The 27,448-nt window shown below is 36.5% G+C and overlaps 1 protein-coding gene across 1 annotated transcript in view; it reads left to right on the forward strand.

The window, feature by feature from the left end:
- The first annotated feature begins 3,548 nt into the window (after positions 1 to 3,548).
- The window catches only part of LOC100368585 (NACHT and WD repeat domain-containing protein 2-like), a 39,705-nt gene continuing 15,805 nt past the window's right edge, over positions 3,549 to 27,448 (forward strand). The window contains exons 1-14 of the mRNA XM_085497558.1: positions 3,549 to 3,766; positions 7,939 to 8,081; positions 9,542 to 9,679; positions 9,881 to 10,051; positions 10,477 to 10,638; positions 11,863 to 12,053; positions 12,768 to 12,896; positions 15,569 to 15,720; positions 16,079 to 16,215; positions 16,753 to 16,876; positions 19,548 to 19,846; positions 20,433 to 20,580; positions 22,501 to 22,663; positions 24,585 to 25,211. Of these exons, the coding sequence (XP_085353684.1) occupies positions 3,553 to 3,766; positions 7,939 to 8,081; positions 9,542 to 9,679; positions 9,881 to 10,051; positions 10,477 to 10,638; positions 11,863 to 12,053; positions 12,768 to 12,896; positions 15,569 to 15,720; positions 16,079 to 16,215; positions 16,753 to 16,876; positions 19,548 to 19,846; positions 20,433 to 20,580; positions 22,501 to 22,663; positions 24,585 to 25,211 (2,798 nt within the window). The 5' untranslated portion in view covers positions 3,549 to 3,552. The remainder of the gene's footprint in view (positions 3,767 to 7,938; positions 8,082 to 9,541; positions 9,680 to 9,880; positions 10,052 to 10,476; positions 10,639 to 11,862; positions 12,054 to 12,767; positions 12,897 to 15,568; positions 15,721 to 16,078; positions 16,216 to 16,752; positions 16,877 to 19,547; positions 19,847 to 20,432; positions 20,581 to 22,500; positions 22,664 to 24,584; positions 25,212 to 27,448) is intronic.

Here is a 27,448-nt window from a genome sequence, read left to right on the forward strand (position 1 = left end):
CCACTGTATCGTTGTCGGTGTTCAGTCACTTGGGAGTCATGACGTCATCGGACTTTCGTAGATATAGTTTTTTGATCCAGTCGATGTAGACACCAACGCTACTCTATTCTGACCTATTTAAAAAAATGATATTCAATATTTGTCTTATCTGCAGATATAACATCTCACTGAACATTTTATCTTTTAAGAAATGGGCGATTGACCTATTTAAACATTGAACGAATGTTTGATATTTGTATTATGTGTGTAAAAAAGGAAATTACATTTGAATAATGTCAACGTTTGACGTTTTAACACGTGTATCATTCTCACATCATTAAATGACTAGATAAATGGACTACTCATCGCACACATGTCTATCACACCAGGATCACCATTCATGCTAGCAACACATTGAAATATACATCAGGAAAGTGGATACTAGATCGCAGCACAAATACTGTAACCGATCCGTTAATGCATATAATATGCATAATGTGATTGGAGACGTTGTAAATAGTAATATTGTGGATCAGGGTATTGCCCGAGGCCCCGATTACGAGAAACAGCAGCGCGATCGGATCCGGGGTCATTTACAGTATCTGTGTAAAGACAAATATGAGAATGAGAGCTAAAATGTATAAACTAATGGTATAGTGAAAACGTTGAGGAACTGAACACAGTTTGGTTAATCAGACGTTACGTGTTTTCTAAAGTTTAATAGATAATGACTACCGAGATCTCGTTAGCCACGTGACTTGTTTTGCGGCAAGAAGTTGACGCCATGACGTGTAAGCCTCATTAATATATTTAGCGAATAAATCTGAGCATATTGCCACGCTATAAATGGAGACAGTCAATCCGTATTTCGTAAGTTCACTTTGAAAAGCTTATTATTGAGGAAAATAGCGGAGATGAGATTTTTAGTATTAAACGCGTTTTACATTTTAATGGAAAATGTTTGAATCGGGTTCCAGAAACGTCTTCAACACGGAAAAACGATGAATTGATGTTGTCCTTAGAGTTTGTTATGAGGAATCGACAAGGGGCTACCCATAGTCTGATAACGTCAAGCAATATGTCACAGGTATATGAGCTCCAAAAAAGAATATCAATAACACAAAAGTGGACTATATTTATCGGGAAAATTCAATAAAGGGGCAATCCCTTTCTACATTAAGGAGTATATATATACAATTTAATACAAAATCAAATTAAATACGGATAGCTACTTTAAAAGAAAAGAATATATATTCGGTCAATTGCGCGTATATTTACCGGTACGTTGATAAATTGGGCATAACATGTTTCTAGTCAACTCGTGTTTCATAAAACATTACGTGCAGCTGTACAGGTGTTATCGGCTCTATCTTCTACCTATACATGTGCTATTAGAGTCGCAGGTCTTCAAGACATTGTTTTGTAATCGCTGGTTTGCTGTTTCGTCATTCCCGGCGACAGTGTTCGAAGGAAACCGATACTATCAAATTCAAGTTTGAAGTGTTTCTGAAATGATTTGCATTTCCGTCTTTGTCAACAGTCGACATCAATTACACAGAGTATACGTGAAATGCTTGGCGCATGTATCACATGGCTTAGTGAAACCCGCATACAACTGCTTGGAAGCAATTTAAGATTTTCACAGAAGAAATATACTGTTACCATGGTAGCGTTAGTGCCGAGACATGATCCACAGCTGTGTGGCTGTAATGCATGGAATTGTCGACTAGACAGACTGGTCTTCTGGGTCTTGACTATAATTTAACACTTTCCTGTGTGCCCGGTGTATCGGGGGAGTATGCTTGTCGTCATGGCACCCGGAACTATTGTTTATGCAGTATACTATAAAATTCGTTAAAATAAGTTAAACTACACGATTAAACATGCCCTTTGTATTTACAAACATTTTGAATTAATGGTAATATGCACTTTGAATTAATGGTATGTACCAGTAATATGCACTTTAAAATAATGGTACGTACAACTAATATACACTTTGAAATAATGGTACGTACCAGTAATATGCACTTTAAAATAATGGTACGTACAACTAATATACACTTTGAAATAATGGTACGTACCAGTAATATGCACTTTGAAATAATGGTACATACCACTAATGTACACTATGAAATAATAGTACGAACCATTATTATCCATTTTTAATTAATAGTAATATTCATTTTGAATTAATTGTACATGCCAGTAATATGCGCTTTGAAATATTGGTACGTACCAGTAATATATACTTTGAAATAATGGTACGTACCATTATTATGCATTTTTAATTAATAGTACTTACCACTAATATGCATATTGAATTAATTGTACGTACCAATAATATGCACTTTAAATTAATAGTACGTAGTAGTGATTTGGAGCGCCTGTGCAATTGCATTGTTCATTATTCAAATGAATACAATTTTGTGCAACACAAAGTTATTCCCGGATAAATCATAATCAAGTGCGTATATGAATGGCGGTGCCATGAATTGTGATTATATATTTATTACTCCGATCTCAAGATAACGACACCTTGTCTCAATTTGATTCTCTTATACATTAAATTCAGATACAACGCGCCATTGAAAAACAATTTCCTGTCTTCTCTGAAATTATACTTCATTGTAAGCACCACACGCTTTTCGTATGCGATTCAATGTTCTTATTATGGTTTATGGTATCCCGTTGTGCACCTGTCTTCTGTGTAATTTAATGAAGGCCGTGATGCAAGGCAAATAAACCATTCTCCACTTTGAAGTACATAGTACATATAAAACAGTTCTTACATAAATCACATCTGCTTGGTGGAATGTCGCAGTGTTTCATTAGTCTACTGCACGATTCAGAATTGGAAATAAGTATCCCATGCTGTTCCGTAGTCTTATTTCCGAACCAATAAAAAATATTATGTGATTACTTAATAGTTACGGATTCCGCCATCTCGTTTCGTAACTAGATGAAATCGCACATTTATCTTTTTCGGTGTGTGATTAAAATTCTTTTATTTGTTGAATAAAATTATTTTTCTAAGCTCATGACTGGCAGACGGGCTGTGTAACTCTCATTCGGAAGTGACCTTTTTAAATTAGTATTAGTGTGATATAGTAGCAAGCATCGCTCATATGACATAGTGTAATAAAATATACCTTATATGGATGGCCTTGAGAAATTTATTGAGGATTGATTTTTAATGTTGTCATTCCGAAGATTATCGTAACGGTACTCGCATGTTATATTGGCAAATGATGTAATTATGTAGTACATTAGTGTGGTCATTTTTACATAATGTACTGTACTACAGGGTCCTCTCCTGTCAGGGATAAATATCACTTTCACTGACAGTAAACGCGGCCTAATCGGCAGACACTAAAGCAATAGTTGGTTGATAGAGAGAAAGATTTCACGCTGCACACTACGACTGCTTTGGTGAAGCATTGTTAACTCAGACATGATGTACCTTGCTAGTATTTTACTGCGCATGAAACCATTTGTGAACCGATAAACACCGAGCTAGGGAGCTAACTTCTAATCGAGAATTTTATTTTTGCTGCTGTAGGTCGCATGGTGGACATGATTGTTCGTACGGCAAAGAGTAACAGACTGTCGACGGCTGACGAGTTGACTCAGGAGATATCGCACCATACACTATTGACTCACCAGTATACCTCATCATGTATGGTTGGCATGGACGAATTCAAGAAAAAGGTGCTGTCGTACTTCGGGTCACACTCACCTATTGACAAGTATGACAAAAACAAACCACTTATACTGTACGGAAAACAAGGTAAGAACGAATTTTGCTCACGATTTAACATTTTGTCTTTTGTCTAAATCACGGTTTTTGTAAGGTGCGGTTTTCTGGAAACCCCCACACGACAATATATTGTGCTGTGTCACAACGAGATTAGCCCCCGCTCGAGAAAAAATAATGCAAACTACAGAAGAAAAAAAGCCCAACATATATACAAACAACTGCCAGAGTATTACCACAATATATCTAAAACATATGGATTCTTATTTGCGAAAAAGGGCAACAAATACATATATTGATGTTAATGTCTCAAAGTAATTATTTGATATGTTATGATTATTCAGAGAATGAAAAAATCACTTAATTTAATACACACAGATACAACATTAAGGTAGAAACCTACTCATAAACGAAAGTACCCAGAATGTATTAAATTTGCAATATTTCTGGCTCAATATAAGAATATTGACTTAAATAGTTGGGGGCACCGCCTTAGACTATTTCCGTGATAGCGATGGTTGTATTTCAGTGAATAGTGATACTTTTGTCAGTATTATAACGTTTTTACTATTGATATTTATGGCAGAAATAAAATATTTGGACAATTTTCTCAAAATACGGCACTGTACACACAAGAATGCGGTTCCGTGTTACCATGGAAATATAGCCCCATAATTGTTCATAATAAACATGATGTCTCGTGATCTATAGAGTACGCTAAGAATTCGAACTTGCATTCTCAGTATCGCCTGAACATTTTGAGTGCCGTGTCCGTTTGTACTTAGCCGTATAATAAATCAGCTCGTCAACCCTTATCCGATTTGAGTCAACATTGGCAATTAAATTAATCTATCAAAAGAAATTAAAATGTCAAATAATGTTATTTCTACAAAACTGCGTTCACATTTTATAAAACAATCTATAAATTAGTTTCATTCAAATCAAATCAAGGAGCTGCGATTGGCTGTAAGAAAGGCTCTTTATTCCGCGAAGCGCGTATAGACCATTTACAGCTAATGGGACAATACCTTCATCAAAACAAATAGATCTAAAATGATTCGTTCATAAACGACAGCATTTTATCGGATCCCAACGATTCGAGTCAGCAAAAATCGTCGTGTAAACGTGTTCGGCTTGAGCTGGCTCGAGCCGAGTTCAGCTTCTATCAAATATCGTGGTTGAGCTCCGGTAGAACTGGGTGCAACACGGCCCTGACTATGTAAACGCATCGGGACAAAATCACGCCCTCTATCGCCTTCTTAAAATTACGTTCAATTTAAATCATGGCAACTCGGGAGTCAATGTCGTTTGTAATTCATGTACAAAAATGTATGTTGTTCGTCGGTGGCGATTGACGAAATCATTTACTTCTTATTTGTCATGACATAAATCCCGAGTATTGGGAATGTCATCGGGAGACATCAATATCAAGGGGTGTTGCCGCTTTGATTCGAAACTGATTCTCAAATATTAAAAATATATTATTCTCAAGTGATTGAGGTAGCTGGAAGAACCGGGTCGAACTCGGCTCTCGTTCAGCCCCAACACACAATGGATACACAAGAGATAATGTACTGTTGGTGAGCGGGGCAATAGTTCGGTTCCGACAAAATACTGCCGTCACGGTGTAAACCTAGCATTTGATGAATGCGTTCGATCCGTAGATTGAAATCTCAATTATTGGAACAACAATATTTATAATAAATTGTTCCGGTTAGTCACTCCTGTTCTTTACTATAATCCATACTATAATTTTTCAAATATCTATCTAATGTGCGGTAACATGGATATGGTGAAATTAACAAATGGTCTATGTCAGCAATTCGTTTTTACCTTAGATATGAAAATGAGAATGCCAAACCCATTTGTGAAACATTAATAACCATTATTCCCACTCACACTAAATTTCACTGACAACCTTAAAACCGGGTTTTCCGACAATTGACCTTTCGTTTTTGCTCTTCCGCTTATTCAACAGTGAAATGACTGAACTGTCGGAAAAAAATGTGAATTTTACAGATTTGAACTTGAACCCAGGGACCTAGTAGAATGGCATCATTAGAATTGTTATTTTTACATTTTACAGAAATTGATTTTCGAAACCGGCCAAGTGTTAATGTCTTTGCGGCTATGTTCAAACACAAACGATCATAACGGTCGATGATAATTGCTGATTGGACGACGGCTAAAAGGAAAGTGTTCACCCACTACATGGCGACGATTGTTTTCAACCGTTATGTTTTGTTTATAAAAAAAATATATTATAAATTTTTAGAAAATGTTGACTCTAGAATATGAAAAAATTGTATTTCTTGAAAAGAAAATTGTACATTGTGTATTGTTAGTCGAATATGACAATAACCATAATCTATAGCACCCGGAGATATTGCTGATGATAAAAGCAATACCGTGATTGGCTGTTCCAAGTATAGATAACACCCCCGACAAGATTTGATACATGCCTTGTGTTTCAAACACCTCTTATCATATTTGCGATGGATCCCGTATTGCAAGCTGGTTCACATCAAGCGTGACTGAACATGGGCTGCAGATATCCTTGCGTTGAAAACAAGTGTTCAAATAAATTTTGCATAATTTAATTTTATTCTCTTGAAAAACTTGCGTAGCGTCGCACATTTGTGTTACGCAAGTCTGTGGGAGGAACCATAGCTCTTCTTTGTCGATAAAAATCCTGATGTCTGAAAATAGCAAATTTAATGACACCAATTGTATCAGAAATGACTAAAATACCATCACAAATACTAAAACCCGACACAAGAAGAGCTATGGCCCCACAGCTATGTAAACCGCAATTCATGTTGTAATTGTGTCGTTTAAATTATGTCCTCGGTTTCCTGGATTTTCCACAGAGATTTGGTGTTTTCACACCAGTAGACGTAACATGACATACTTCCTATAACTGAACAGATCTAACCTAGCACGCACAAGAGACAACCGGAAATCATTACAGTCGTTTTAATATATCAAATTGTTCGCAGTTACTCGCGAGTACAACTCTATTCACATAGTAGGTTTGTATTATCATCGCAGCTAAAAGTGTCTGGTATAATGACAACAAAGATTGGTACCCTAACACAATTACATGTACTAGACTCATTCGACTCATGTCTTCTTTGTTTGTATTTGACAACAAATTGAAGCCTGATTGATCATTCACACGCAAACTTACTAATACGACCATTCATATGCCAAAGTTGAACGCATGGAAAATAGCTTGCAGCTTTTTACAATTGTATATGTATTCACACGACAAAGGCAAGTTCAATTACTTGTATTCAGTGGATCGTTGATCAAATTCAGGTCATTCTATAATTCTCGGAATCATCAAACACTGTTCTGATAACTATAAAGCCGCCACTGTTGACATAATTCGACACAATATTTATTTGTATTCCTTCCACGCACATACGTGGCAAACGGATTCGATTACGCGTACGTAAATATAAGCAGGTGTAGTAATTTCTATTCAATAGTACGATGAATACACACTGAGGAAAGTAATTCAAAAGCTTCAAATATGTCGCTAATCATTTCAGATATTGAATCGATTCAACTAACTGATGATTGGGTGATTTGAAGAAGACTCTGCGACTGCGAATTAATTTCAAAATACTTTCTGAGTATGAAAAGTTAGGATTCTGTCTGTCAACTCCCAACTGTGAAGTAATTATTATACACAAAGTGATATTTAACGTAACGCGTTGTTGCATGTCAGTTGTTATTGGTTGACGCATTCGACTTTTATTATATGGATATATTACTTGGGCATCCGGGAAATTAACAAACGCACTTTTTAATGTGTCAATTTCGGAGTGTAGTGTTCGAAATGTTTGACAACTTGAAGCAAGCATATGACACATGGGTGGTATATAAAAAATAAAAGACATTACATGTAGTTCCATGTTTCGTATTTGAATACCAGCATTCTATGGCCCTTTTGAATTCAGATTCAATTTGATAAACACCGAACAGATCAAATCACCACACGGGAGCACACCAATCTATCCTAATTTGATAATTAGGGATAACTGCGGGCATGTAAAATATAATTGCCACAATTAGATTAAATATATTCATTTGATATTTTGAAAGGAAATTAGATCAACATTCCATCTTAATCCTCTGCCCATGTACATCATTAGTATACGTTTTTTTCAAATGAAGTTTTCTCGTTTTTGCCCCAGGCTGCGGCTTGACGACTTTCATGGCGAATCTCGTTAAGCAAATGTGGGGGAATAGCAGTAACGCTGTTGTGGTCGTCCGGTACTTAGCGACTTCACCTCGTTCCGAAACTTCCCTAAGTGTACTGAGAAGTATATCGCTCCAGGTGAGTAATATTTAACATGATCTGTGATTGGATATCAGTGGGGTGTTGTTGTCCAATCACACGCATTTTTTTCAAATAAATTATAAATGCCACTATCAGCAGTCAGTCTAAGGGATCATTCGTAACGGCAGATGATGTCGTAAGTGTTTACCTCCACATTGATGAACGTCAAATGTGCTTTCTAGTTATACAGGTTCTGAGAGATTGTTCTCTTGTCAAATATGTCCATTGAAACATCACACTAATGTTTATGTCAGAATTGTAATTAGGAAATTAACATGACTCGCAATTTTTTTCTTCAATTGCTAGTGTCATAAACCGTGATGCAAACATGTTTCTTCATATGATTGCCATGCAATCAATTATAATTGTAACCCTACCACTACATGCTGTGCAATCATATCCAATCAACGAGTTCTCACGGTCTCACAATTTTTTTTAATCGCGCTGTTATCATCAGTTACCAGTTCACACCTGCATCAGAAAGTCATCAAGTAAAATTTAACCTAATGGAGTGATTTATGCGTTGACATGTGGCCGTCTTATCTGTGAGCAGATTCGGACGTTTATTAGCACGAGAATGGCCTTTTGGATATCTGTACCTTCGTTTGATTATTTTATGTGACTTATGTACAAACTTTACTATATATTCGTTTATTTGGCGCATGCACATACACATCAATGTTTTTCATTGCCATTGGCAATAACCAAAATAGTATTTCTTTATTTGTATCTTGTATTATTATACATCTGTCACCGTATTTTCATAAGTTACAGTGTGCCGTAATAACGTTGTATTGCACGAGCTATATGCATCCTACCATATTAGGAAATCCGAATTTCAAATGGAACGATTACGCGGTAGTTCCAAGGCGGCGGACATGTTTGAAAACGAAGTTCATAATGAGATAGTTCCGCTTATATTCACTATTTTGCTCAGTTGTGGGCTTCATACATCGAACGGTTGGATCGGAAAAATAATAATGAGGTTATTACGAAGGTACCGCAAAGTATGCACTCAGACAGTACGCGGAAGCATCGACCTCGGCTACGTGTCGGTCAATACTTCCGCTATACTGTATAAGTGTGTGCAGTATCATCGTAATACTCCCTTGATATGTATTCATATTTGATCTGTACATACTATCTAGACCAGTTTATGCAATTAGCTTTGAATATGTAAACATCAATTAAGCACATGGTGGAGGACATGTATATATATTATATACATGGGTGATACAGCAAGGTTGAAATATGTTCGTGCATGATAACATGTATTATATAGTTAGACAAATAAGCTACAGTATTTCTGAGAATTGTTACCAGTTTACAGAGTGGTCATACGGCGGGAATGATCTTTTGATTATTTCAAAATATATTTAACTTGTCGGTATGCATATGCAGATATGACATGCAAAATACAGTATCATAACCGTTGTAATGTGTATATATTTTGACAGATTGCACGAGCCTTTGGGAGCAATGTTGCCGAGAATCAAAACTATGATCTGCATAACCTGTGTGATGCGTTTGAAGTTTGCCTAAGGCTTGCGGAAAGAGAGAAGCCACTTTGGATATTTCTACATTCACTTCATAAGGTAGAATATATGATTCTTGCAATCGCTGTTGATAAATTATTAAGCATGTCTGTGTCCTCTGAACAATAATTCATGTGATATACTTTGACATTTATACTCATGAGACACAGTAAAATGAAAAATAAATGTTAAATATAACACACGAGGTTTATTAGTTTGGAATAATTATTCTGTAACTTTTCATCATTATTGCCCTTTCAGATTGAACCGGTTTCTCTCGACAATATATTACTATGGTTGAGGAGGGCCTTTCCTAATCGCAACATCAGAATGGTGATATCTGCTGTACGGACTCCAAAATTACAACACCTACTGAAGTCGTTCATTCCAGAGCGAAACGTTTTGGAAATACCTTCGCTTTGCAAAGAAGAGGTAAGGTCAGCAGTGTTATGGATATTGGCATTTACTGTAACTATATTTGTTACATTTGAAAAATGCCAATAGTTTATGCTATGAGTATTGGAGGGGGGTAAATGTCAAAGGTATATGTTGTGTTTTAATTTAAATTCGTCATATTGACAGAACTGTGTTCTTCATAAAAACAGTATAAAGTCATCACATCGCGTCGTGCCTCGATACGAGTCCCACGCGACGTATACAACGCATGTAACATACTGTGTTTGTTTACACGAATGTCGAACGAGCTGCGCACAGACTGTGGTAACTTGGAGACAATGGTTCACCATGAATGTAGATGCGATGTATCGCCGTGTATGGGTATTTATTTTGTTTTTAATGAAATTCAAGTCTCAGTAACTTGGCTATGTAAAATTGATTTATTCATTCAACTCCTTTAGCTGAGCTCCATATTTCACACATGGTTACAAGATGCAGGTCGAACTCTAACACCTGAGCAAGAACAAGGAATACTTAAAGTATTGAATAAGAGGTGCGAGCCTCTGTATCTACGTTGCATCCTGCATGAGTGTTGCACCTGGAAGTCTTTTGATGGTCCCAAGGTACGTAATTAAAATGATGAATTCATACTTCTAATCGTTGAATTGTGGATTGACAGTAGAATGGCGTCAATATATAAAGTATGCATATATCTGTAGAATATAACTACATTTATTATGCACACATTTTAACAACGACAGCTGCATATTTAATATGCAAAACTATATAATACACAAAAAAAATGTTTGTACGTTACATACAACATGTATGCAATTATATTAAATCTCTGCCAAGTTGAATTATTTTGTAAAGGAAAGTTTCTTGAAAAATACACACAGAGCAGAAAATCCCTTGATATTATTGTAGAGATCTGAAATGATAATTGATTCAGTTTGATGAGAGTGGAAATGTTAAAAACATACTATTTCACACTAAGTATACGTCTTGCATTCAAATTAACCATCATTACGCGATGTACAAGAAGATATATAAATCTTAGCACGCTGCTTATACGCCCATTCACGTAATTGCCTGTATAACACTCATTCATTCAATGATATATAAGACAGAATGTTTTCACCCATTATTCAATCAATAGCAGCATTGATACTTTTATGGCACATAATGCCGAGTAAACATTGTCTTTATCTTCACTCAATGTTAAGTGGCTGGAACACTTCAATTTAAAAGGAAAATCGTGTTATTACTCTACGGCTTATCGCGGACTGTTCTGTCGTGTGTAAGGTTTTGTACTTATCGGTTGCCTGTCAGTGCCTTATTTAACACTTAGCGTTGAATTTATTGATTTGACAATTATAGCAAAGTGCAAGAAACGTTCGATTATCGAACTTCATTACAACAGGCGGCGTTTCATCCATTTTGACTGATGCCTATATATTTCATTTGCTGTTGAAATAATCATAAGTGAACATAACGGTGGCGGGTAACTGGCGGATTTCCCTAAACTGCGATCCACTTATATATGCGATATTTATGTCCATTACTAACGCTTATAATCTTAAATTTATGCTTATTGCAGAATGTGTTCACTATGTGGTTTGTGTGTGTGTGTGTTTATGGTGCATGTTCTGCACAGTAACTGCCCATGATATCCATGGATAGAATTCAATAACTGACTAAACCTACAAACAAGTTTATGTAAAAACGCTCAATCTGATTAAAGTATAATGACAATTAATTAGGCAATGAAATATCTCGAAATGGGTGTGATTAATTGGTTAATGGGTGTAGGATAAAATTGAATGCAATTATTATCTTCCACACAGGATATTCCCTCCACTGAGATAACAAGTTTGTTTGAATACTCACTGAACACGTATTCTTCAAAGCAAGTGGAAGAGAGAGCTTTAACCTATCTAACAGCTTCCAAGAACGGCCTCACTGATAACGAAATTGTTGATCTTCTTTTATGCGACGAAACTTTGGAAATGTATCCTAAAGAGCAGAAGGACATCAGGTGAGACACAGATCTAAATATAAAATGCTTGAGAACATTAGTTATGTTGAATTTATAAACGTGTAATCTATGTATGTGTATCAATAAAGTAACTTTAAGTACGTACATAAAAATCGGATAACCAGTGCAAAGTATCGAATCCAACGATTCGCGTGTTTTATTCAAGATCTGAGTTGACACATACATGATTCAATGTCAGAATTAGTTGCACACTGAATAATTGGATGTCGACGGAAATTTGCAACACGGAACATGAGAAATGTACTATTGACAAACACGTGTGTAGAAGCACAATCGAATTCGTGTCATGCTGTATAAATTCACATCTCGTAACTGCCACTGGCGACTGAATGAATGACGGCTGCCTGTAAAAGAGGAAGGTTAGCCTTAGCTGATGGTGCATGAGGAAGGATGCGAATATACTAGTATATGTTTGTACGTGTGGAATGGAATGGGGCGTATTCAATTTACACGTGTTGGTAAGAAGTATTATACTAAATTATCTTTAGTTTTGTAAGTTGTTGACTTCTGAGTCATCAGAACTAATTAGATTATCAATTCATATTTCAAAACAACATGGAAGAGTGTTAATATTTTCGATTCATTCCTAAGCATTCAGCACACGGGAGCTTTTCATAGATTTTTTGATTAGTTCTTTACGTTCTCGTGGTTCTCCTACTACATGCTATTCATAAATGCGCTGTTTTTCTTTAGATGGCCAACTGGTATCTGGGTCGAATTACGTAATCTTCTAGACGTATATATTCAGGATACTTCACTTGGAGATGGAAGTATCACCTGGAGATGGTCCCATGATGCATTTCGCGAGGTTGCTGAGCAGAGGTAAGAGTAATCGTCTAACAACCATTTTTTGGCACATTCAGGGTGTTTATATTTTGTGCTAGATGGACATAATAACTTTTTGCTTGCTCATTATGCTTTATTTTGCTAGAAGCCACAAACGTAGGCTTCGTCATAAAATTAGTTAATGTGGCCATTAAGTACGCTGTCCACGAATGGTCGTCGTCTCAAACTCAGATAGATTATTTGGTATTCCAATCAAAGCATAGATTGCAGAACACATAATAACCGAACTAATATGGTCGCTTCTGGCTTTTATCGTGATGAGATGTTTGTCACGTGTGCGTCCTATTCTACGCATGCACAATAGTGAATTAATTCAGGCACGTCCCAGGACATGTCTCGGGAGATTATCAAGGAGCCGTAATATAACACCAGTAAACGTCTTTCAGACGGCGTCGGTCACTTCATGGAATTGACATTAGGGTCAGTCACATGGCAATCCGATCATGGAATACTCTAAACTAATTTATGTTAATAACACGAATGTATCTTATCAGAATATGTAAATGTGTGTAGAGAATACATATATATTATAGGGAAAGCTCTGCTCCATAAACCATATATATTTTGAGCTCAGTAACACACATATACTTCAGCGTGCTGTTAAATCTTGGAGAAGTGTGGATTTAGTTTGCAGCAGTGCAATCAAAACAATCGAACAAAAATGTCGATTTGCGGTAAATTCCGTGTCGCATGACTGAGTATTGTTGTTTCGAGCTGTGAAGGTCTGCATTACAAGTAGGCGGTCGATGTCTTTGATCTCAGCTTACTAGTTCAAGACCCTGAGCAACAGAAGATTGAGTGTATTCTGCGTAATAAATGTACGTAACAACATACAGATGATATTTATCTCTGTTATCTATCACCAGTGAACCATGATTGCATGGGCACACTATATGTGTCTTAGGGACATTGTGTCAATGCTAATATAAGACACCGGCGGCTGTCTTTCCGCCAATACGTTTATACTGCATATTTTATTCATTATCAATGAATTTCATTTCCATGCGACATCCTTTATTTATTCATCGATTTATTCTAATGAATCCACGTAAGTTCCTCTGACGATGATGTACATGATTATAGAGATACAGATAAGCAACGCGCACAAAGATACAGATTTCTTATTCATAATCATTTAATTACTTGGTATCTTCGGTGTAAAATTGTTGTGGTTGTATGACGGATACACTGATTCTGACGATGTAGGTGCCGTGGTGTTATGAACCTTTTAAACGAATACATGTCTCAAGGTTGATACTACCCCACAATGTAAACATTGATATACACGCCCATAATCTACCTATTCTATAGATGCATGCATAAATTAGGTTTCGCCATTTTCTTGAAAAGGTCTAATCTGATTAAAATTAAAACCATGTGAACATAAAATATCAGAATAGAGCTCATTATTTTACAGGCAAATCCGTGAAATTAAAACCCGGTTGAAAAAACTCAAGCCATCAAAATAGTGAAATTAAATGCCACTGAAAACAAATGCTATTACAGCATACATGCATTGTGCGCCAATATATTAACTGTGTATTGCCACACTGTATAAGGATTGATCTTTGAGACCTTGTTAAAGGAATAACAGCAAATGCCATTCGTTTGTTGACGTTTTTATCCCTCAGTAATCAGCTCAAGGTAATTCTAAGAGGGAACCTGTAAGATTATTTGCGTCAAATCGTAGATTGTCAGTCCAATTATACTCTAACCAACTCACCCACACACGTCCTTCAGTACACTGATATAGTAATGGCGGTCGTGTTCGGGTAATTTGAAAGACGTTTTTTCCCAATAGAATAGAATAGAGTCATTGATATTTTACTGCGTATGTGGTCTTTCGGTGCCTTGGTATATTTACCTCTGCCGTGGATATACCAGGATCTCACAGTTGGGTCAATACAATAGAAACGAAGCGCCTTATGATGCATTTATTTCACAATGTCTCTAAAAGTCGAGAATATAAATAGGTCTACTAATAAGGGGACACCATTATATTGTATATGTTGTTACTAGGCTGTATGATACGTTAGATCAGTAATAGTACACGTCACGTAATGGTAATTTTCTTTTCATTCCATGAGAGTAGCGTCATGTAGCCTTGGTACACTAAAGATCCTCTTCTTTGTCAGTCTCAGAAGGACTATTTGTCGTCTATTAACATTCATGTCTGAGCGAACCCAGTCTAAGTGTGTATATGTATCTATTAACGTGATTACAAAAACCGTGACTATATGAACACTACAAGAGCTATGCCACGCTGTTTCAAAATGCGTTTTTTTTTTCTTTGAGATATCCTCGGGCGTTTATTCTGGTCTTCAGGGCATTTCTCGTCTTTAGCGACTGCCAGGTATTATACATTGAATGAATAGGCTTTATGCTTTGTACATCCATACTGGTTCAGCCAAATGGTTAAAGCTTCTAAACAAATTGGGGGTATTTATTTAATAACCACTAACCCAATCCAACATATTGCTATTCAATAACAACATATTATCTAATTGCTTAGTTAGTAAGGTCTACGAATTTATATTAACCAGTATTTTACTGTGCAACAAGCCAACTTTACAGCAAATCGATATAAGCATCATGGAAAAAATGCACTGTTCTTTTGAACGCTACTAATTGGTGATTTTCGTATTCAGATTCCTTCCTTCCGAGGAAATCCGGATATCTATCCACGCGTACATGTCTAGTTATTTCGACGGATCTCTTGGAAAGACGTCTGAACAAACTCACCGCAAAAATCCACATCTTGATCCGGGAATCATTAAACATCCCATAATACTCACACCAGGTAAGTGACCAAGAGAGCATAATAATGTGAGTCTTGTCACACGTTCATATAATTGAAACCTCTGAGATTTAAGAAAATATGTTCTCCCGTAAACTGTGATAAGCGCACCAATTATTTACAAAAGTCACATACTTTATTTAAACGTGCTGATATATAGTAATGGTAGCAAATGTACTGTTATTATTTCGCACTGCCTTAAAATCGAGTTATTGTCATCGTGCGAGAGGAGTATTTTTTTTATTTTGTCGTAAGTAAGCATGCACACTAAGTCTACGTCCGGTATATTATAAATCATGCTTAAGATCCAGTAACACTCGCCAGCAGCTTTCTAAGCTAAATTACCGTCTCGTTTCCACAGCAGCCAGTGGTGATGATGCTCTAACGAGAAAAATTATCTATAATCAACGTCGACTGATGGAACTGCCATGGGCATTAATTAATTGCGGAGATTGGCAGTCACTGGAAGAGACTTTATGTGATTTCAAATTCATACAGGTACACATGCAATTCAATTTCAAATACTCTGTATGACACACGTTTATTATATAAATAGTGATGCAAATGGAATTATATGTGTTTTCAAGAAATGTGGCCCAGCGGCAAAAGCACTTTATTTCGCTAAAGATGCCATTTACGGGGTTACGTCAGTGAATTTTAGGCTTGTTCGAAGTATATCCATTGTGCGCACGGTCACCTGTCACGGTCAAGGTCAATAAACAAATGGACCAATATAATGCACGTGACCTTTCTCAGGATTTCGCTTTGTTTCAAACTAAAAGTTTACCTGTCATGCAGTGGTTTGATAGATAGATATTTGGATGACGATTTTTATTATTAATGCACAAAAGGCCTCGAACGAGGTTGCAGAATGTATGACGTACTAGCACACACATAATGATGCTGCAACCGACAAGTCGTTTACTACGTTGGCAAATGCAACTGGTGACGATTTGTTTTGAATAATCGAAGACAGTGGCGTATTCAGGGACATGTTATTTACTTAGACCAATCGTGTGTGATTGATATCTGCAGGCCATGTGTGCTACAGGACAAGTTGATGTACTGAAGACATGGTTAGAAAAAGCATCTAATATGGCTATAGACTATGACTATGACCCGAGCACTCTACTAGAGTTTAAGTATTTGATTTCTAGAGGTATGTACATGTACTTGCAAAATGACAATCGATGTACTTTATATGAACGTGTCTATATTATCGACAGTGGTCATATATTTGACATCATACATTAGGTGTTTCACAGTGTGTGACTTTTGCGATAACATGATTTCTTGATATTCGGTAGTTCGTGTTCTAACGCTATTAACATTGATGGTTTAAATGAGCGCCATAATAAATTACATAATTTATACATTGTCATATTTTAACAATTCTCCTGTCGTCACAGAATTTTTAACAAATGGAGTTTACATATATTAGTCATATTATTTGTCCATATTAAATTATAATGATTATTTTAATTTTAAAGTTTTTTTAAAGTTGCTGATAATTATATTATATATAAAATTTATAAAAATTGTATTCTGAAGATTGTTTACATTACATTAGCGTTTTTGAATACAACCAGGAAAACAAAGATAAACCTTATTTAATGCCCCAAACCATCCAACGTGTAGTAGGAATAATTCTGAGATACGTTTATTAAGTTCTTTACCATTCATCCCATCTTGCTTAAAGCACTAGTTAAGGATTATCATGTATTTTAATTAGAAAAAAACACCCTCTCTTCCCAACCTTTTATTGTGATATACGTAGGATTCGAACCAAGAAAATACAAATAGGAACGCCTCTAGTATTTATGACAATTACCCCCCCCCCGTCAATTATACCAGTCTGTAGAGTGGTTTTTGTAGAACCTAAAAAGTCGAAATATGTAATTAAAATAACCTCTCATAACTTTTCATAACATATTACTTATTTTTTTAATTTGTTTTAATTATTTATTTTTATCATACACGAAATAATATAACATATATAAAATAAAATATACTGAAATTATTAATAGCTTTATTGGGATATGTAAATTTTTATGTGTAATATTTAATGCATGAATATATATTCTGAAATTAATCATAGCTTTATCGAAATATAGGAATTATTATGTGTAATATTTAATGCATGAATATATAAACTGAAATTATTTATAGCTTCATTGAGATATGAGAAATTGTATCTCGCAACCAAATCTTGATAATGGCATGTAATATAATAATATAATGCCACAGAAATAAGTACATGTTAGTAAGTAATGGCATGTACTGAAAATAGTTAGTTCTGGTATGATCATGGGTACCCGGAAGAAGAATTGGACATTCGCCAAACCATCTAACTTTAAATCTTGAAATGTTGACACGTTTGTTTCTGGTTTAGAAAATGGGAGCTTTAATTGTCTGAATAGGCAGATAAATCGGGGGGGGGGGCATGAAACCATGGTTCCATGGAAGAACAAACATCTGAGGATAGCTTAAATATGCAACAGTCACAATGGCTGGTAAAGTAGGACTGAATATAACATATTCATATATATAACAATATATATAAAGTATAACAATTGCTGATTTTTGAGAGGATAATAATTTGCAAAAACTTGCATATATTTTGAATGCGTTAAATCTATGGACTGCGTGTAAGAATGCACATCCCTAAGCTTCCCCGCCACCAAATGGTGTCAGCTCAGTGTTTTGTCTAGTTCAAATTATAAAATCCTATTTTAATAGCTTTTTACGCAATCCGAAATACTACACAATGTAGCGGACGACTCAGTTTAGATGTCAGAGAACACAAAAAACATCTCAAAAGTGAACATTTATGCGATATCGCGCGACTGAAAATATCAGTCAAAAAAAAGCTTGTCTTTCTTAATAAACATTTTTAGAAATAATATTTTATTAAATAGTAGGCAAATATCGATGCTAGTCAGGATAAACCTGCATTCTCTTGCGACATGAATTATTTATATCCCCATGTGTTTGATACTCGTATAATCCAATGCTCTAATACACCTTAAATCTGTCTTGTTCCCTCTGCGTAGTTTGCCTATGTTTAATTCAAAATACCATGCTCCCCCGTCAGGGAGCTTTAACGCGCATGTTACTGGTTTTAAAAACACGAATGATCATAGATTTTAAGCTGTCTACATGGCAGTAAATACATTTTTCAACACGGTTTCTTCTCGTGAAATCGGCGAGGCAATATAGATACACGACAAATCATCTTGTTTTAATAGTTCGACGTGGCGTATCGAAACTCAAACTGGAGTATATTTGCTCATAAACTAAAGACATTTTTCGGTCGCTCATGAATAATTGACTACAAAAATAACAGTGACATTGGTACGTCGTAATAAATGTATTTATTTATTTATTTATTTGGAATCCTGACAGCGCGGCTATTACATATTTGCAATAGTCCTTAGACGCAAATAGTCGCTGAGATCTTATTCTAGGCGACGGTACAAATATCAAGGAATCATTGGACGCGACGAGAGTATCGTGGTTCTTTCGCTCTCAATGAGATTTCGGCGGTCGTTTGCATATAGAGGCAATTACTGGGTTATAGGCGTATATAGACAGTAACTTACCGCTTTATTTCCATAAGAAAAATATCTCGATTTTTGCTAGTTTGGGAAAACTGCATTTTAGTAGTAAAATTTGAAACTTTGAGACATAGTTATAGTGACTTTTCACGATGTTTCGTCCCCACGTATGCAATGAACAGCATTGAGTCGCGAAAATTGGTTTACAGCAAACGGTTTACAGCAATTATTGACGGGATACTTGTGTGTGCATAATTCATTTTGTACAAACAGATGGACACATTTTGCGAAGAGAACCCACACTCCTCACCCAACAAGCTGCAAACTATCCATCACTGTCTGCGCCCTGCCGATGGGCGAAGAAGACAGCCGAGAAGAAAGCGAATTCGAAGACGAGACCTTTGCCGTGGTTGCAATTGATCAACAAAGAAACAGTACATAATTCAGAAAAGTCTCAAATACGAGCAATGCACCTGAATATGAAATGTGCCCTAGCGACTAAAATATGCCTGTCACCGTGCGGTATGAAGCTGGGGTATATATGCCAAGAGAAGGGGAAATCTGTATTAAAGGTGAGAATGTATTGACAATGTGTCCAGTGGCATTGTCACGCCTGGTCTTAATAGCCACGGTGTCTGTAATATGCGTGGTGTCTCTGCGTGCATCCATTTCCTATACGCATGAAGTCTATTATATTAAACGGTTAGTGCCCTCGCTTGATGCCGATATCAACAGTTATCGTTCCCAAGTGGCTGTTATTGTCCGAAACCGAAGACTTATTATAATATCTTGTAATAGCCCGAAGATTTCACAAAGATTTGCGAGAAATATTTATTCATTTATAGATTGACATTGATTATGTAAAATATGAGCAATTTTCCCACCTGAACTGGTTATTTTGCAACGTTTATTAGGATTGGAAAATGCTTTATTACTTTCAGCGATAACTTGATTTCTTGATAATTTGAAATTGTAAGTCCCTTTAGAATGACAAGAAACCGTACTTTGAACACTCATGTTAAAAAGGGAGCCCATTTGACGTCAATACATAACTAATAACCATCTTGATGACATATTTTGATGCGAATAGGTTTGTAATATTCGCATTGTCCAGAAACCACACACTTAGTACGATGACGAATACGTTTTACCTTTCAGTGTACAAGCACAAGCAGTGGTAACTCTTACTTCAGCTACTATAGCGTGGAAGGGGACACCATCAAATCGTTTTGTTTCTCAAAAGACGGTACACGTATAGCCATAGGAATGTCTAGTTCTGCGCTGAAAATACTGGACACCAAAAGGGGTAAGTAGACTTCAAGTACGTACACTGAGCCTGGCATCGAGCATTTATATAATCTAAGATGTGAAATATACTGAAATTATTTATAGCTTTATTGGGATATGGGAATTATTATGTGTAATATTTAATGCGTGTATATATATTCTGAAATTAATCATAGTTTTGTCGACATATAAGAATTATTATGTGTAATGTTTAATGCATGAACATATAAACTGAAATTATTTATAGCTTCGTTGAGATATGGGAAATATTATGTGTGATATTTAATGACGTGATGAAAATGTGTGAAATCGAAATGATCATTAATATTCGGATACCCGGAAAACTATTGACGAATTTAAGTTGATTTCTATTTCCCTCAATTCGCAAAAAATTAAATGGTGAATCATATGCGGCATATGGCTATACGTACTATCAAATCATGTATTTTGATTCATGTACTATTGAAAAATGAATGTTATATCAATACAGCTTTGTAAATTATCTCAGAGTGCGGTTTTAAATAATGATGCATATGGCTATATAATTATCAACACACAATGAGTACTGAATGGTTCAATGAAATGTGCGGAAATAAATCCCATATACAATTGATTGTTAAGATTTGGATACAATACGGCGGTGATCAAAGACTTGCAGCTTGTCAGGATTTTGCGAGTAAACTGTGTCAAATTACAATCCTAGTTATTGATTGTCACATAATTCTGTGTATATGTCGGTATTTTCTTTTTTCTTTTTTTTTTTTGAATAGTAAATTGTCTCGGTAAGATATTAGTAAGTATGTGAACGAGGGCGTAATCATCTTTATACGTGCTCATGTATACCTCCACGACGAATGGAGTAATTCACCTTACTTCGCCGAGAAGAAAACAATAGAGCCTGTTTTAACTCAGGCTTTAATGATTTTCTAGTTTACCAATGAATGCTTCGATGATAATTTTGGGCAGAAAAGATTGGAACATACATTGGTAGTTAATAAAGTTAGTCATCGCTTATGATCTTTTTATAAGATAATATCTTTAAATAATCTTCGTAAATCGGTCAACGTATTTAGAATGAAGCGAAACACAATGGCGAACGGTAATATAACTTCCCTGCTAGACGGAAACAATTTAATTTTATAATTCAACGATCTGCGCCAAAATGTGATGACCATTCATGCGTTCTTTCCAACTATTGTATAAACTAAAGCAATGAGGAAACTACAATTATATTACAGTTCAAACTAGGTCTAAAAAATAATCAGTGGAGCATTTCGTTTAGATTAATTAGGTTGTGAAAACTAACTGAAGTAACTTGAAGGTGCGAATGAGCTGTGTGTAAATTATACTTACATTGACACAATTGTCCAAAAGGATTGGTTATTTGAATAATTACAATGGACTGTGACAACCTACTACCATTCTCAATATATCATATTCACTAGTGCTAGCAGTAATTACCTTTTTACCTTATACGTGGCGTTAGTACTGCGTATCAAACTGTTCTCGTCGTTGAATGTATCTGAGCCACGGATGTTTACACATATTCCGCAATGTACACTTTTCTTTGACTAGAACACAAGTCTTAATAAACCTTACGAAATTGTGTGAAATTGACTCATTATTGAGTTTAGTTACAAACAAATGATACACACTCATTTCTGGACGAACAACGAGTCCCTAGTCTATCGTGATGCGCTAAATGAATACTCCCATATATGATCGGTATACCAGTGGTGTGCCGGGGTCTGATTCATGATGTTATCGATATTCGGAAGATGATTTCAGTGATTGTAAGAAGACTAGCTACAATAACATAATTGTCAATATGGCGGATTTAATGACGTAGTTGGACATCATATATATTATACAAATACTTAATTTTTGGATATTTTAACGTATTTCAAAAAGTAATCATCTATCATTAATCGCATTTCAGGAAGAACCGTGAAAGAACTGAAGGATGATTCCACAGTAGTACAGGGCGCGTGCATTGATCACGTGGTGTTCAGCGGCGATGATCGATTGGTTATTGCTGCATATAACAGTCAGAAACGTACAGGTTGCAGGGCCCTATGTATTTGGGACATGAATTCAGATAGGTAATATACACTGCTGTCTGTGATTCTCTATTAATCCATTTATATTGGTAATTGTATCATGAGTGTAATCAAATTTTAAATGGGACTCCGTGTCGGTGAGAAGATTGCTATGAAAGGATTGTATAGAATTGTGTCTGCGTGATGTTTTCGATTTTCGTTTTTCACAACTAACCCTTGTAAGCTAACTATACTTACTCAATTTGCATTACGGGGTTGCTTCTGATTAAATAAGTCGGAAACTAGCTGACTAACATTACTGTTACGGATAACTTGATGAATCGGCGTTTCTCCTTTATTGACTTTTTGTTGTTTCTTGAATAGCATCGCACTCAGTAAAGCTCACACGTGATAATAAGCCGATGTGTCGTAGTGTTTAATACTGACATCAGAGGAAGTTGTATGTCATATTGACATATTTAGGTTTTATTTAAAATGGACTCGTTTTATATGCAAGTTGTAGGACGCTGTCAAGCACGTAATCAACGTTGAGGTAGTTTCCAGACATGCAAGTCAACTCAATTTGTCGCAATATATTTGACGTCCACAAACGCCAGTTCTCGTTATATGTGGTTTGTAGGCATCTGACGCAGTATTCGCACTATGGATCTCGAATTGGTCTGATGCAATATGATGTACCTCGGTTATAATTGCCATGGCAACATTAATGGATACCGTAGTATCATCCTCGTGGTTCGCGTTCGCGTAGATCAGATATTCCCATTCCCATATCCCAATAAAGCTATAAATAATTTCAGTATATTTCACATCTTAGATTATATATCAGGTAGATTTTTGACGGCGGCAGGACAGAAGTAGAAAGAAATATTTTACAGACTGTCTGTGTACGGGCTAACCCGAGAGTAATATGATGAAATTGTTTGCACGTATCTGTTGATCGACTTATTTAGTTGATTACTAGCGAATGGTTGAATCGTTTAGGCCCATGTGAGGTTCTGGACGGAACTTGGTTCAGTGATTTGGAACTAATTACGATATTACCGTCGCTATTCGGACTACTATTTTTGATGACAGTTGGTATTCGCAGTTGCTGCTAATATAGTGAACGATTAATCAAAAGATATGACGTGTTCAGTACTTAGTGTGATTGGCTGTATGTGTGAAGATTACGCCCTAGAGTCTTTTTACTGCTTTGTAATTGGTTAAGGTTTTGAAAGTGAATAAAGTTGTTTTAGTTGGTCTTGGCGAGTACACCACGACAGACGCAGTTTTGGGAGAGTCTTGGGTCAACCTTGCGATAGTCGTGGGGACTTTTCCTCAGGGCGCTGTGTCTTATAGAGTGCTCGACTGACCGACTAAAGACGAGAGTGAAACGTATTTCGTTGCGTGTGTCCTATTTGACTGTAAAGTTTAAGTGACTTTCCCGATCCCGTACCTCAAGGGGACGCGATAGAGAGACAAGACGAGATTTACCCCTGGCACGTGTGGAGAACCCAGAAGAGAGAATTCCCCCGTGATAGTAACAACACTCTGGTCATTGTCACTTCCACCAAACGACAGGATGTCTAAATCTACAATTTACTTGTACAAATTTAAGTACGTTATCTATCCCTATCACAGTTATGTGGCTAGAGGCTTGCTTCTCCGCTATCATTACAGATATGTCCTTCTAAAGACACGTGTGTGATCTCTGAATTAGGGCATAAAGACACATTTACCTAAGCACAGGATTGTGACTGAGCTTTTAACCTACTGTGGTAGATGTTACAATTTATTTTGGTGCGAGTGAGTGATTGAGTGAATTAGTGAGTGGGTCCGTGGGCGAGTGTTAAATATTTTATTATTCACTTGCCATGACGAAATCGAAATGCCAAAATAGACAAAGGCCTCTCTCTTTTCTCGAATTCTTTTTTAAATGATATAATATTTTTAATGTTATAGTTTTATTTATGTTTTATTGTAGAGGGAACCATCTGTACAGCAACGAAGCTGAAGAAGGGTGTTATCCACATTATGGCAACATTACCTTCCTAGCAACAAGCCCGGATTCGGATCTCCTTGCCTCCGTTTGTGACCATGGCGTCTTACGTATTTGGGATTTGCGAAACGGCGAGTGTCTTTGTGGTGTCAACTGTGACAGCATGGAGGAACAAACCAACAATGCCCGTCATTCGAAATGTTTCAACAGTCTGTCCTTCAACAGCAAATCGGATTGTTTAGCTGTTACATTTACCAGGGGAATCGTGAAAATCTATGACACGACTAGATCTCGAAATTGTCTTCCAGTTCTGGTAACTCTCCATCATAGTGCCAAGTCCAAACTCGTGGCGGCGCACTACCATCATAAGTTACCCGCTATTCTGTTTTCCTGTTGTGATAAAGGTGTTGTCAAAATGTGGAACGTGAACAGTGTGGAATTGTTAGCAACAACTTCAATCCCAGCTGGTGGATCAGTCAAAGGCTTTGTTTCCAGTTCACATGGACCGTTCGTGTGTGTCCTTGCAGATCGAGGAATGGCTCACCTCTGGAATGCCGCTGTCGAGGAAACGTCACCTGTGACGTCAGATCCGGTCACACACATAACATTCAGGTAATTAAAGGGGTTGCTTGGATGCAAAAGTCAAGTTGGTGATGATAAAGAATTCCATTCAATATGTATTATATCACTAGTTATCCAGATGTTTTTCGAAGTGCTTCCTGACGGTGACAATAATGCAAATTATGATACTGTGACGTATGGACTTTCAATGGTTCAACTAAGTTACAAATATCAATATTTATTGGAAGAGTGGCAAACCGGCTAGTGGCTAGAATATTAAATTGCCGACATCCTGAGTACAAAGATTATCGTATTAGGGCCTAGTGGATTAGTGTTGAAATACAATTAAGACGCATTAGCTACTTCAGGTTACGAGATCTCGGCACTTGCCGAAATTGTCAATCCCTCAACTTCACGTTCACGTTGCGTCGTCGACTATCAACGTACCGCTCTGCATTCAGTTTCATTCAGTACCACAGCATCCAGCCATATCTAGCTGTACGTTCCTCCATCGCCATGTCATACCAGTATGAATCAATATATGTTCTCTTAAATTCACGACCGGGGATGATTTCGGTACGCGCCGGGCGTTCAGGACGTGCCGAGTTTCGGTTCACAAGACTTAACGATTTGTTTAAAACACGAAATGGCGGTTCTCAAGTGAACATTAAATTGAGTTTGTTGACTACATTGTTTCATAACCTCGTTAGTTACACGCGGGATGAGAACTGGTGTAATATAAAAATAATACTTCTGGTGGTATTTCTAGTCCGCTTCGAACAATTTTGCATACATCTTCTCAGAAGAATGGTTTTTCACGTATAAGAGCCGTTGGTGGTACCCTTATTAACGAATTTCATGATTTAAACAACGCTTTTTAGCGATTTCATTCGACAATGCTGCAATTCAGACACGAGCTCATAAAAGTAATCTCATCTACTAGTGACACTTATACAGCTCTCCAATAGAAATGCCCTCACATGGAGAGAGTTAATTACACCACTCAATGTGGAAATGTAATAAAATCGTATTAAACGATATTGAACACCGTTGTCGATTCCAAGTGCTATCCCATTGCCATGGCAACTGAACGAAAGCTACAGTTGTATAACTCAATCAGCTCGATAAATCGGATACTCATTTGCATGAAATTACAGGGAAGGTTGTAATATTTGTGGAATTAATTCGTTTCCTCGAATTATCTCGATTACATGTACTCAATGCTAATCATACCCGGATGTAACAGTATGAAACATAGTTGTATTTGGGGTAGTTTATGATATATGGTTAATATCTGATTCAGTAAGTCAATCGAGTTCATTTAATAATAATAATTACAAAATGTTTTTTTGTAAGTGTAAAAACTGCATTTTCTTGCGGATGGTCTTGATTTATACATTGATTTGTGAATCGACTTTGTTGGATGTGTCCTGCAATGCCATGGTGTGATCATAGGGTCGTTATATTTATACATTGATTTGTGAATCGACTTTGTTGGGTGTGTCCTGCAATGCCATGGTGTGATCATAGGGTCGTTATATTTATACATTGATTTGTGAATCGACTTTGTTGGATGTGTCCTGCAATGCCATGGTGTGATCATAGGGTCGTTATATTTATACATTGATTTGTGAATCGACTTTGTTGGATGTGTCCTGCAATGCCATGGTGTGATCATAGGGTCGTTATATTTATACATTGATTTGTGAATCGACTTTGTTGGGTGTGACCTGCAATGCCATGGTGTGATCATAGGGTCGTTATATTTATACATTGATTTGTGAATCGACTTTGTTGGGTGTGTCCTGCAATGCCATGGTGTGATCATAGGGTCGTTATATTTATACATTGATTTGTGAATCGACTTTGTTGGATGTGTCCTGCAATGCCATGGTGTGATCATAGGGTCGTTATATTTATACATTGATTTGTGAATCGACTTTGTTGGATGTGTCCTGCAATGCCATGGTGTGATCATAGGGTCGTTATATTTATACATTGATTTGTGAATCGACTTTGTTGGATGTGTCCTGCAATGCCATGGTGTGATCATAGGGTCGTTATATTTATACATTGATTTGTGAATCGACTTTGTTGGGTGTGTCCTGCAATGCCATGGTGTGATCATAGGGTCGTTATATTTATACATTGATTTGTGAATCGACTTTGTTGGATGTGTCCTGCAATGCCATGGTGTGATCATAGGGTCGTTATATTTATACATTGATTTGTGAATCGACTTTGTTGGGTGTGTCCTGCAATGCCATGGTGTGATCATAGGGTCGTTA

The sequence above is a fragment of the Saccoglossus kowalevskii genome, chromosome 3 (assembly GCF_978046115.1).
Source record: "Saccoglossus kowalevskii chromosome 3, keSacKowa6.1, whole genome shotgun sequence".
In the NCBI taxonomy this organism is placed as follows: Eukaryota; Metazoa; Hemichordata; class Enteropneusta; family Harrimaniidae; genus Saccoglossus; species Saccoglossus kowalevskii.